At 47.2% G+C, this 13,876-nt stretch overlaps 1 protein-coding gene across 1 annotated transcript in view; it reads left to right on the top strand.

The window, feature by feature from the left end:
- The window catches only part of Plxna4 (plexin A4), a 443,650-nt gene that overhangs the window by 88,067 nt on the left and 341,707 nt on the right, over positions 1–13,876 (top strand). Inside the window, exon 3 of the mRNA NM_175750.3 lies at positions 3,231–3,413. Coding sequence (NP_786926.2) covers positions 3,231–3,413 — 183 coding nt within the window. The remainder of the gene's footprint in view (positions 1–3,230; positions 3,414–13,876) is intronic.

The following is a 13,876-nucleotide window of genomic DNA, read 5'->3' as shown; positions in this document are numbered from 1 at the left end:
TTTATATTATTCGTGACTATTGTGAAGGGTGTTGTTTCCCTAATTTCTTTCTCATCCTGTTTATCCTTGGTGTAGAGAAAGGCCACTGATTTGTGTGAGTTAATTTTATATCCAGCTACTGCGCTGAAGCTGTTTATCAGGTTTAAGAGTTCTCAGGTGGAATTTTTAGGGTCACTTATATATACTATCATATCATCTGCAAATAGTGATATTTTAACTTCTTCCTTTCCAATTTGTATCCCCTTGATCTCCTTTTGTTGTCGAATTGCTCTGGCTAGGACTTCAAGTACTATATTGAATAGGTAGGGAGAAAATGGGCACAGGTTGCCTTTTCATCGTCTCATTCGGTTCTTACGTTGGCCCTGTCTTGCTGTTTGACAGCCGAGAAAGGTGAACCTCAGAGGACAGTAGGAATAAGTTATACCTCAGAAACAGCCTAGTGGCTAGGCAAAGCCTGTCCTTTGACATTTTCTCAGTATGTCACCGTGAAAGCATCCCCTCCCTGGTGCTCCAGCTTTGAGGAATCTAAGAGAGGTCACGCCTCAGGACTGCTGGACAACCCCAGCAACCAGCTTGGTTAAAGGCCTGGATCACACCCTCATCACCTGGGGTCTCATCCAGGGGAAATAGCTCAACCTTGGGGAAGCCAGCCGTGGAGGGTGTAATTTTCCATTATGTTACCCATGAGCCCCGCAGCTGCATCTCCAGTCTCCTTTGAGCTGAAAGACAACACTAAGGCACTGAATGTGGATGCTGAGTGTCACAGGTACAGGTGAGGAGACAGAATCCTGCCTCCTGACAGGACCTGGCAGGGAGTCTTGTGATCCAAGATGAGCAGAATCCCCAGCTCAGACAGCCAGGCTGGTTTACCCCAGCTTCCTTCTGGTAAAAACATTTCCCACCTGGATGCCTTGCTGTGAATCGCTGCAGAGGAAGAGAATCACAAGACAGGGCACTTTCTGCCTCTGACTTCATGATGCAGTTGCCTGACTGTTTTTGTAGGTGGTTGTTGATTTGTTTGTGTTTCGCCCAGCTAAGGGGACAACTGTTTGATAATCCTGGCCACTCCAGTGCTCTTGTAGATGAAAGTGGAGAAAGCCCAGAGTTCTCCTTGCTCCAGGTTAATTAGGGGTGTGTGGATGATGGCAGCAGAGCTCCCTCTTTCCCTGTCTCAGGTTCCCTTGTGCCAATTAGATGATCATTCAGCTTCAGCTACTTGGAAGATGGGTCAAAACAGGCAGAACACAAAGTTTGCTGATAGCAGAGATCTTTGTAGCCTAACTTACGCTCAGAACATTAGGGGCGCAGATTCTTTGTGAACTGGAGTCAGCAATGTTTAAGGACTACGAGGCTTCTAGGCACCCCAGGCTGCCCTGGAAACACCTGGCAGGTTGCCATAGTTACATCTAACAAGGACTAGGCATGATATTCCCTTAAGCTGGATCTTTCTTCCTCCTGTCTATCCATCTTTTACCAACCACCTGTCTCCTTTTTCTCATTTTCTCATGATAGGCAGGAAGATGCAGGTGGGATACAATCTTGAAGTTTTTGTCATAAATATCGATGTCATGCTTTCTTCTTCTTGTTGTTTGTTTTGTTTTGTTTTTAATAAGGGAAGAGGAGAGTTTTGTTGCATCTGAGCTGTTGGGCCATGTAGCAGAGACTGGAGGTGACCAAAGGCACGGACATTTGTTCTCCATGTGGAAGAAGGGGAGACACTAGGGAACTTTTGGTGTTCAGTATATTCTCTCTCTATGATGCCTATTGCCACGCCCCCTCAGGAAGGGAATGAGAGAGCCCTAGGCCCTGGAGAGCTGAGTTGGCCACTTTCGCAGGGTTGTGTTGGCAGGAGCCTGCCTGCTGTTCCCCAGATGCCTCTTGCTTTGGCTGGCTTTAAGCCTTTAAAATAGCAACACCTTGTATTTTATTTCAGTCCCTTCTCTGGAAGGTCCAAAGACGTTTACAGGCCCAAGCGTGATAGGTTTTATGGTAGCCCATCAAAAGGCAGGGACTGTGTCCTTCATCTTTATAGTTTGAAAAATAAAAAAGCACAGGAAGACAGAGTAAGTCTTTGGAGGCCACACAGTGCTTCCAGGAAAGGAGAAGAAAGCCAGTTAAGTTCCCAGCACCTTCGAGAAGCCCGAGCTAACCGAGAGGTGCTGGAGAGGAGTGTGAGAGCGCTCACTAGCCACTGTAGAGGTCTTTACCCTCCAGGACACGGCAGAATCCAAAGGGGGAATCCATGGTTGGGTGGGGTCACCTATGTTGGAAATAACCGGAAGCCTGGTATGAGAAGAGTAAAGGTTGAGTGGAAAGATGGAAAAACTGGCCCAGGAGTTCTTCCTCTTGACCTTTGACCCCTAAAGGCTGTATATCCTGGAATTGGAGATGAGTTGGGTCATTGGCGTCTCAGGCTGTTGAAGAGCTCAGAGGTGTAAGTTGGTTTGAGAATGATGTTTGGGAAAACTTGAGACCAGGTGCCTTCCTTAAGGACTCGTCTATGACTGAGTATTAGGCTGTTTCCCAGGAGTTTATCCAAGGGGTTCGTTTATGTGAAACATGTTGGGGAGCTTGGTCCACACATCATGTTGTGGGAAAGGCTACCACAGGCATGCCAACTCTCTAGCTGCCCCTCTTTACTGTGCTCTGGGAGACAGGAAAACTGACAGCAACAGCATGAGCAGGTTCAAACCTTTGAAACCTCCTTCTTTGCTGATCATCTGGCCATGTCTCGCTGATCCTGCTGGCCACACTTTAAGTGTCCAGATGCCATTCTATCCCTTTGAGCTCTCATTCGCACATCGGCTCCAATGCCAGTGTGTAGACACAGTCTCGGAGGTCACTTCTCCCTGACACCAGACCCCAGGTGTTTGGGGCCCCTGAAGGGCGCTAACTCAGACCTTTTCCATGTGGCAGTGAAGATGGACAGTCAAACCCATCAGGATGGCATTCAGCAGGGTCGGAGGAGATGCTCTGATGCAAGGTGAGAGGCACCTCCAAGGACCTGTGCTGCTGCTATGGCCTTGCAGCTGTCTACTTGGAGGAATTTAGACCTTCTCTACAGCTGAGCTTCTCATGCAAGACAGAAGAAAACAAAAAATTAAAACCCGAAGGAATCAGAATCAATAGTCCATTGCTAAGGAGTCTTCTGGCTCTGGACTTCTCTGGCTTCACACTGGTGCAGTTTCCCACGTTGTTCTTTTCTAACTTTTCTCTCATTTACTTTTCAGCTCCTTACTATTGATGACAACTTCTGTGGCCTGGATATGAATGCTCCTCTGGGAGTTTCCGAAATGGTGCGTGGCATTCCAGTCTTCACAGAAGACAGGGACCGCATGACTTCTGTCATCGCCTATGTCTACAAGAACCACTCACTGGCCTTCGTGGGCACCAAAAGTGGCAAGCTGAAGAAGGTAGGAGTGAGATGCCACTGTTTTAGTTATTGTGGAGACAGTCAGTCCCCCACGGTATTTCACTGTCATGGGCCTGGCTCGAGCTGAGGAGATACGCTGTTGTGGAGGTGATGACAGTTGCATGTCCTTTCTCTGCCTTCAGTTGTAGGCTGTTGTGCGAATCAGGCTGCATGAGTGGATTGATTTACCCTTCCCTAGAGCTGGCATGCACGTGAGAATTGTTAGCCCAGCCATGCTAGGTGGATCCAAATGGTGTAGTCTATTCTACTTGGCCTTGTGCCCTTAGGCAAGGGCTCTATTAAGTCGAGGTGGCTGGAGAAGGTGGACTGGGGGAGGGCTGTGCCTGTTCCTCTTGTTCCAGCCCTTATGGGCCGGTGCATCCATCTGGAATTCATTCAGGGAACAGATGGAGCAATGTGCAGACCTGCTTGGGAGCTGCTAATGGGGCTAAGAGCCAGCCTGTGAGAGAGGGACACCATTGCTGAAGTAGAAGCAAAGAAGTGGCTTATGGATGGATGAAATCAGATGGTCTGGAGAACTTGGCGTGTGACCCTTGTCCTGGCATAGTGGGCAAGCTTGGCTCACTGGCAGTGTCAGGTGTGTTTGCCCATTCAGAAATGTTCTCAGCCATGGGTTCTCAGGGGGATTGGAAGTGGCTCTATTGTGTTTATCTCTGATGGGGTTAAGCGTCTTTCTAGCTCTGGAAGCCGGAGTCCTGCCTGCTTTCTGTTGGCTGGTTATTTGTTGCTCTTTACCTTGTCTTATTTAGTTTCCCTTGGCAATTTCCAAACACTATGTGTTTCAGACTAAGGGAAATGATGAAGACCGGACCTTGATCCCTCCTTTCCCTTTGATATGTCTTGGCATTAATGCGGAATGATCATAAGTGAGAACATATTCTATGTTAAGTCCAGAAGGCTGTGTCTATCCTACCATCTTATTATGTAAGATCACAGCAATCACTTCCTTCCTTGATATCCATGCATAGGTTGCAGTGTGGAGGAAGTGTGAGACAGGATCAGGAGAGAGTGGTGGGTGTCTAGAATAATTACTGAGTATCTGGACAAGAGAAAGAATCTGCTGGTAGAGTGCCATGGTACCCAGAAGAAAGCACACATGGACTGTGTGTGTGCTTAACCTCACACTCCATTTCCATGTCCTGTCAGTGGTGCCACATCTGAAAGAATTTACCCATTATCTGCACATCATCAAGAAGTACATGTCCTGTCTCCCTGCCCTTTTCACCACTGTGCCTCCTTGGGATTTCTATCCATGTACTGAACTGAGTTCTGTAGAAGCCCAGAGAATGTGCAGCAATGTATTGGTCCTCAAACAGCTCCAGTGTCTAATTGCTGCCACTTGTCTGCTTCTTCCTCTCAGGCTCCCTCCTGACCCATGTCAATCACTCTGTCAATAAGGGAGATGTGGCTAGCTTTTGGTTCTTTCAGACTGAGCCTTCAGGTTTTGACTGAGCTAGGAATTCAGACCTCCAAACTTGTTAAGTTCAGTGAATCCAGCGGGCCTGGGTATAACCAGGAAGAGAAGTCTATGACTTGTCCCGCAGTCAGAGACCCTGTGGGTGTCTCTGCTGGCTGGTGAGGACCCTGCTTTCACTATCGCTCACTTTGCAGGAAACGTACATTCTAAATCCCAGGGGCATGCTACTTCGTGGATCATCTGTGAGATGCTTGGCGTTACTGGGAGAAGGGGAAACCTTTGGGAGGTGGGACTGGTACAAGGCTTGACGTCATCAGGTCTTATCCTTGAATGGAATGACCCAGTCTCATCCCTTCTTGTTTTTTCTTTCTCTTTTGCTCCCTGACTCAAGTTGTAAAAATTTCCCCCATTACACACTGGTGCTATCATGTTGTATCAGCTTGCCAATGGCCCCAAATGATAAAGCCAAATTAGACTGGAACCTTCTAAATTTTGAGTACAAATCACCCTTTCTCTCTTAATAAGTTAATTGTCTTGGGTATTTTGGGAGAGTGATAAGACACTGTCCAAAACAACCACCATACACAATTCACACAACGGAGTGTCTATTGACTAGCTGCACTGGCTCCCACAGGGAGACTAAACACTGTTGAGGGTAAGTACACAAGCACTCTGTGTTGCTTTGACACTTTTTACTGGTGAGCTTCATCTTAGTACAGTGGAGAATCGACTTTCTTCATCACCCTAAAACATTGTTATCCATGGAATCTCAGACTAGCTTTCCAGACAGAGTAGCCCAAGAATGAGGAGTAATTTTATGTCATTTCTAGAGCTGTTTAGAGGATGTTGCCAGTGTCAGGAATGTGGAGAGTTCTTTGTGCATAATGGAGCAGTTATTCGGGAAAAGACACTTTTTTTTTTACCTTGGCTGCACTGTAAATCTGAAATGGTTTAGAACAGTGCAGAAGCCTGTCCCCCTGCCACTAAGGCTCAATGTCACAGAGCCCCATGAGGAACACAGCGGATGAGCAAATGCACAGAACCCACTCTTCTGGGGGCCATAGAGGGGCAGAGCCATGCATAGACAACAGTCAACACCTAATGGGAAACTTGGAACATTCTCAGCCACACGCAGGCTGGCATTTCCCATCTTCCCCTTGGATGCATTTGTGTAAGAACAGTCCAGCTTCAGCCACCTGGGATGTTAAATTTAATATCTACAGCAGTGGTGGGTCTGGTGAGGCATACTTATCTGAAAGCTAGGAGCAGGGGTGTCGCATGGGGGGAGGAACGAGCTGACTCTTCTGGGGGAGGGGGCGAGGGGGCTCACCATTCAGGCAGCCAAACTTTCTGCTCCACAGGTTCAGAATGGCAGCCACTTAATAGCTTTGCACAAGCCTGGCCCGTGCTTCTGCAGACTCAGCACAGTCAGCCCAGGGGACAGTCTGAGTTGGGAAAAGGAAGGTAGGGCTGCCATGCCTGTTGTTTGAAATAATAAAAAGTGAAAGTGGCCCGTTTGTTTATTTTCCTAGACAATAGAATTTCCCACCCCCAGTAGCTCAAGGTCACCACGCCCCCTTCTCTGCAAGAACTCTGATTTGCTTTTCCCAGAGGTTATCAGACCCACTGCCACCTTTCTGGGCAGAGACCCAGCCATAGCCGGCTGGAGGCTGCAGCTGAACTTTGCAGCAAGTTTTGTGAGCCACCGAGCCTGGGGTGTAGGAATAATGACAATCATACAGCAGCCATAATTATGGAGTTGGCGTCTTCCAGCCCTATAATAATCTCCGGAGTGTACAAGGGCCTTTCAGAGTTCTTTGCAGTATGACAGGGGACTCGAAGTGGGCAAGGTGGGCGGGAAGGGCTTGGACGGTTGCTGAGAGTAAGGGAAGTTGGCTGTGGGCTTTAGGGACCTGGGAGCTAGACTCCAGCTATCCATAGGCTGCCCTCGAGATTACTGACTTTTCATTTTGTTTGAAAGGTATGAGTTCCAATTATTTGCAGCCTTTGATGACCATAATTTTGTTCCTTGAGTGCACATCACATGAGGCAAGGGGAAGGGAGGTGAGAAAAGTGCCAATTTGGTTGTCTTTGTGTTTTCTGGTGTGTGTGTGTGTGTGTGTGTGTGTGTGTGTGTGTGTTTGTGTGTGTGTGTGTGTGTGTGCATTTGGCAGACATTCCCATGGTGAACATAAAAGGCATGTTCTGTTAAGAAATCTGGCATATAAATGCTGAAATCATCAGGAGGTGCCCAGGAACTCAGAGGAACCCACAGCCTGTTAAAATTTCATCTGCAGGCGAAATCCACGAAGCAAACACCATCTTGACTTGCTTTAGGTTGTCTGCGTGAAGGCTGGGGTATCTAGATTAAAAATCTGTTTGCTTAAATATCTCTGCGGCAATCCTTTCTGACTCTTTCTCTCTTTGCACCAAGCGATCATATTTTATAGCTGCTGATCAGCAGTGAATTACTGCCTGACAACAGGAGGAGAGGCTGACGTTCATTGTGAACAACAACATCATAAACTTGTACTGGAGGTGTGAGTCTGTCTTTCCCAAGTGCTTTCTGCTGCTGCGTGTTATACTGATCTCAGCTAAGGGGTGGGGCACCCGCCAGTGTTGGTTAATCAGAGCCCTGGCTCTTTCTGCTATGTGTGTGTATCCAAGTTTTCCCCGGCTGTGATCAAATACCTGCAAGAAGCAACTTGAGGGAGGAAAGATTTCATTTGGCTCATGGTTCAGGGAATACAGTCCACTGTGATTGGAAGGCATGGCAGCTGGGCTGGCTCTGTCCATGGCAGCAGGTGACTGCTTTCTCACATCTCTGTGGAACGGGATACATAGGAAGAGGAACACTGAAGCCCAGAGGTTTTCTCTTCTTCCTTTGTATTCAGATGAGGACCCAGTGGGCACTCAGGATTAATACTAGCCTCCTCAGTTAATCCCCTGTGGGGACACAAAGGTGCATATCACTAACATCCTAGGCATTTCTTAATCCTATCAAGTTGACAGTTAAAATGAGCCATGTTGGAGCCTGCAGCAGGATGTGTGTTTGAGGAGTGCATGCTCCAAGGCAGCTAAGCTGCCCAGAATGGGAACTGAGTGTGTGTGTCCATGTGGAGTCAACATGAGTGTAAAACACGCAATGCAACCTTCATTGCACTATCCCACAGATTGACTTTGTTATCTTACCTTTCTGTCCTGTATCTGTCTTAAACGGATGAGCTTGCATCCCCTGGGTCTATGGGGGTGAGCCAGGCCCAGGTTGAGGTAGCTCATGGTGTCTCACACTAGGTGTGATTCAGAGCACAGCTTCTCATGATTGAGCAAGTCAGGATGGTGTTGGCTTTATGGATTTTGCTGCAGATGACTTTTTTTTTTCCGAACAGGCCACGGTTTCCTGAGTTCCTGGGTACCTCTTGATGGATTCAGAACATGCCTTTTATGTTCACTAATGGAAAGTTTGTGTGGGGGATGCACACAGACAGATGCGCGCGCGCACACACACACACACACACACACACACACAGAGAGAGAGAGAGAGAGAGAGAGAGAGAGAGGGAGAGAGAGAGAGAGAGATGTATCATCTTAGGCTCCAGCCCTGCTCTGCTACTCCCTAAATACATCTGGGAATTCTTTTCAAATTCTGGACTCTGGAAATTTCGGTCTACTTTAATTAAAAATAAATCCAGGGGTTGGCAAGTTGTCTCAGAGGGTAATGGTGCTTGCAACACAAGCCTGATGACCCGAGTTCGAACCCTAGGAACCCACATTAAGGAGGAGTGAACTAACTTCAGAGCATTGTCTTCAGACTGCCACACATGTACCATGACACATGCATGTAGACACACACAGATACACACATACACACGTACAAACACACACACATTATAATCAATAAAATGTAAAATGAACCCATGTCCTATAGAGTTGGGCAGGTGGGTAGAAGTGTCTGGAAATCTAGTTTAGGGCTGGGGCTTTGGGCGTTGACCAGGAGCAGAGCAGAAATGATCCCCTGCTGATTCAAGTTTGAGCATTCAGCTTGGTTGTGCTGTGCACTTCTCCAACTTGAACTGCTACTGTGAGTTTGCATAAGTTAGGAACAAACAGGAAGGGAAAAAGGGATCAGGCCTGAGCTACTTCCTGCGTGGAGACAAATCCTCCTGGTAACTGTGTCCACAGTTCTGTTTTGCAGGTCTTATCCTGTTGCTAGTGTTAAACCTTCGTGAGTTTTAACCTAACCTATATACTTTCTGTACAAGACCTGAGGTTGAAGTGGCTGCAGCCTAGGATCCTCCACTGGGTCCACCTAACTAGGAACAGAGGCCATTCTGTCACCAGCCTCTGAGCCCTTAGCATCCCAAGCCCGGCTCTTCAGGATAATTTCACCTTACTTTGACATGCCTGCTTCTGGGCATTCCTCCCACCTCATCTTGATCTTCTTTGGTATGTCTTAAGCTTTCTCTTCATGTTGTACCCAGTCAGTAAGGAGACTAGCCAAGCTGGGGGAGTGCCCTCTCTGACATATTTTATGTGCTTGATACCATGAAGTCCCAACCATCCTTTTGTTATGAATATTTCCCCATTGTTTTTCTTTTCTTACCTTCTCTTATTTTTTTTATGACTTTGCCCATGGGCCCATCTACTTTCTCCGAAGGGATCTCAAGTGGTCATTTGGAAGTGACCGGGACAAGCATAGCATGCCTTTACTGTGGTCTCTGCTACAGCCTCCTTCAAAGCAGCTTGACAGCCTTGTCTGGATTTTGACACCTTCTCTCCTGGCTTCCTGAAAAATCATACATTGGGATCCCCAGCAAACAGTGCCTCAGGGGCACCTGTCACTCTCTTCCCCAGGGGATCAGTGTTAGGGTTCATGATTGAAAGACGGTGTTAGAAATGAGTTTTGTCAATTCAGAATGTATTGGTACACATGCCACTTGTTTGAATTGTATGTGTGTCTACACATTGGTGTGGGAAGATCCTGACCATCCATTAAAATGAAAAGACATTGGAATCAAAGAAAGTGCCACTGAACCATCCCAATTCATAGCACACATTCAGACAACTGATACACAGATGTCAGGCACACCGGTGACACATGCAATTGAAGAAAAATATTATGCTTTACAACAATATATCATTAGAAGGGAAACTAGCAGCATACCAGGAGTCTGACCATGTAACCAAGACAACAAAGATGGGAGCAATACATGTGCAGAGAAAGAAGAGAGAGGGGGCAGAAGTAGAGAGAAGCAGGCCCTCACCTGCTGAGGTTTTTTACTATCAGACTCTCAATTGAAAGAGAATAGTACCTAGAGGTTCAATACAGTGGAGGGTCTCAGCAAGGATGGAACCAGGAAAGAGCTTCATCTCCAGAAACTGTTGTATTTACTGGACTGAGTTGTAACCCACCTGCTGTTGCTTTCGTGGGGGCTCTGCTTAGCATCTCCTTGTTCTCTGGATGCATCTTTAAATGTGACCACCAGGCTTGCTTCTTGGCTGTGTTATGGGGCTTCTTCCTGGGAGCTTTGGTTTATTGTCAAAACATCTACAATGACTTTTAAAGCACCTTCTCCCACATTAATCTCAAACTTTCTCCACCCTCCTTTTTTCAAAAAAAAATTATTAGATATTTTCTTTATTTACATTTCAAATGCTATCCCAAAAGTTCCCTGTACCCTCCCCCCACCCTGACCCCCTACCCACCCACTCCCACTTCTTGGCCCTGGCATTCCCCTGTACTGGGGCATATAAAGTTTGCAAGACCAAGGGGCCTCCCTTCCCAATGATGGCCGACTAGGCCATCTTCTGATACAAATGCAGCTAGAGACACAAGCTCTACGGGTACTGGTTAGTTCATATTGTTGTTCCACCTATAGGGTTGCAGACCCCTTCAGCTCCTTGGGTACTTTCTCTAGCTCCTCCATTGGGGGTCCTGTGTTCCATCCAATAGATGACTGTGAGCATCCACTTCTGTGGCTCAGCCATTAAAGACTAGGCTCACAACAGAAATATCAAACTTTCTATCCCAGTCCAGGTGACAGAAGCATATTTCTGGCCTATAGTTGTGTAGAAAGCTGTCCCCAAACCTAGAGTCTTAGAACAGTATTGGTTACCATACAGTTTACAAGGATCAGGAAGCTAGATAGAGCTTAGCTGAGTCCTCTGGGTTATGCCTACTCTCAGGCTAATCACTGCAGTCATCTCATGACTCAAGGCCTGAATGGCAGAGGATCCACTTCTGGGGCCATTCAGATCCTCACTGGAGTTGGAGATGTTGGCTCTATTGTGTGGACCTCTCCATGAAAGCTGTTTACACAGGAATGAAGCAGAACAGTGAGTGCTTCATTGGTTCTCCAGATTGAGAGGAGAGAAGAGGAAGGATGGGGGTGGGGAGAGAGAAGAGAGAGAGAGAGAGAGAGAGAGAGAGAGAGAGAGAGAGAGAGAGAGAGAGAGAGAGAGAGAGAGAGAGAGAAGATTACTATCCCTTTGGAATCTGACTCAGAAATGACATCTTAGGTTGTCAGAAGTCCACCACTTGGGCTCACATCCAGGAAGAGGGTTTTCTATTAAGCCACCGAGTACCAGGAGATAATGGGGATTCCCAAGGGTCACTGTGGAGGCCACTTACCACACTAACACTGAAGGCTCAGCCACGGAGGGGACTGGAACCAATACGTTGACTCTTCAAGTAAAATTTTAGTGAAAAATGGTGGCCCAGGCTCAGCTCTGTCTTCTGGATGCTGAAGCTCTGACGGTACACACATAGAGAGTCAGAGAATGAGTGGCAGGGGAAAAGGCAAGTGTGCCACACTTTCCTCACAGGGGAGGAGAGGAGGGCCTAAGCTCATGGGGCAGTTCACCTAGGGGAGGGCAGCACTTTGGGAGGGACTCAGCCAAGAACCAATCTTCGAATCAACAACTCTGTTGCTCATAAAGATTTCAACTACTTGACTAGGGCTTCTGGGTTCTAGTCAGGTGTGTGATTGGCTGACAAGAAAGAACATAGGATGGGCACCTTCTAAGGACCAAGCACCATCCATTTACCTGTTGCCCACATATTTATTATCTGACCCTCAGCATTTCCTTTTATGGATACAGAGTGTAGCCTCCTTCTTGGTCATGTTGAAGGGTCTAACTGTCCCTCCTGTGGTCATATGATTTTATCTAAAACTTGCCCCTTGTCTCGTTTACATGGAAAGACCCTGAGCTTTATCCAGAGTTGGCTCTGATCTGCTTTAATTCTTGGCTGTGGGATGAGTCTCACTCTAGGACCCTGAAGGAGGTAGCCTGAAGGAGGCTCTTGTACCTGGTCCATATGTGCATGTTTACCGGAGGCTTGCACTTTCTCTCTGTCCTGCTCTGGTTTAGGCATCTGTAATTGATTTTCCTGCCTCTAAATTCTTGCCTCTTTAATTCAACCTGTAGAGTATGGCAGATGTGTCTTCCTGAAGCAACCCATTCCTCTCATTCTCCATGTTAAAAACAACAAACTTCACCTCATCTACTGCCCCTGGCCTGAAGCCCTGCAAAAATGGCCAGACCCAATGAAAAAAAAATGTCCTGCCTGGTGCTTTAGTGTGTCTCGGCTGGACTCATGCTTTGAGTTCACAAGGGCCCTGGCTAAACGTCAGTATTGAGGAAGAGGCTCAGTCCTGAGATTCAGCTTCTTATGCAGGGGATGAGTGGCATTCACATCCCGTTTCCTCTCTCCTTCCACTATGACTTCCTATTTAGGAGCTACTGTGCCCTAGCTCAGACCTTCAGCAGGCTGTGGTCGGCTGCAAAAAGGCTGCAAAAGGCTGTGGGAGGCTGGGGTGGGGAGGCTGTGGGAGGCTGGCAGAGGCTGGAGGAAGCTCAGGGAGGAGGCTCTGGGATAGGCACAGTTTTAAACAGGCAGCAAGCTCTGCTTTTCCTCTTACCACTGACCTTTGGCCTGAGATGTACTCAACCCTTGCTTGGTCTTTGCTTTCTTAATAAAACTCCCCCTCAGCATTCCATGGGACACTACGCTATGTGTGGCTCTTGCTTGTTTTGCCTGTGGCAGGTCATCCAGGGTCTCTTGTCTTTCCTCCTTTGGAAGTTGGATGCTTCTACTTAGTTGTGGCAGTGATGCAAGGATCTGATGTGTGGTCCTGGCTCCGTGTGACTGCTGGTCATTGTGAGCATCTCTCCTCATTTAGACAACCAGCTTCCTTGTTCTTCCTAAAGGCCCCACCTGATCCCCAGCTTCTTAGTATTTCTCCACACCTTTCAGGCTTTCCCCACTTTCATCTTCTACGCCCCACCATTCTGTTGCATTGTTCTGTTGCATGGAAGTCTACACAAAGGCCTTATCTTCACCCATCTGTTGGGACTTAAGTGGGATTATCAAAGTCTGAGACAGCAGTGCATGCTCAAGGTCTTCACAGACTGTGTGCCTGGAGGGGACGATGCAAGTCGGTGGGAATGAAAGAGGCTTCATCTAAGAAATGCATTTGTACAATCTGTTTTAAATGATCTATCTATCCATCCATCCATCTAGTATCTGTCTGTCCATCCATCTATCTAGCTAGCTAGCTTATCTATTTTGAGGCAAGATCTCAAAATGACTCAAACTTACTATGTAGCTGAGGGTGGCCTTGAACTTCTGATCCTTCTGCTTCTACTCCAAAGTGGGGGGATTATAGGCATGCAGTATCATGGCTGATTTATGCAATGCTGGGGATGGAACCCAGGGCTTTGTAGTTGCTAAGCAAGTATCCTACCAACTAAATTCCATATCCAAAACTTCATAGTTATTTATGTAAATATTTTTAAAGTCAACTGTATAGTTTTTAAGACTGCAGAGGATCTGAAAGAGCAATACAGTTTCCCACAACCCACTCTCACCGTCCTCTCAGGAAGGCATGACTGCCATCACTCAGGGTGGACTTCTCACACCCTCTGTTTCTGACCCAGGGCTGTGTGATTGTATTGCTGAGTCCATCTAATGCCCTTAAGATAAGTCAGTCAAAGATCAGGTCGATTAGAGTGGTAGGTGTGGT

Source organism: Mus musculus, chromosome 6 (assembly GCF_000001635.26).
Source record: "Mus musculus strain C57BL/6J chromosome 6, GRCm38.p6 C57BL/6J".
In the NCBI taxonomy this organism is placed as follows: Eukaryota; Metazoa; Chordata; class Mammalia; order Rodentia; family Muridae; genus Mus; species Mus musculus.
Note: the sequence above shows the minus strand (reverse complement) of the source record. Positions and strands in the feature narration are given on the sequence as shown.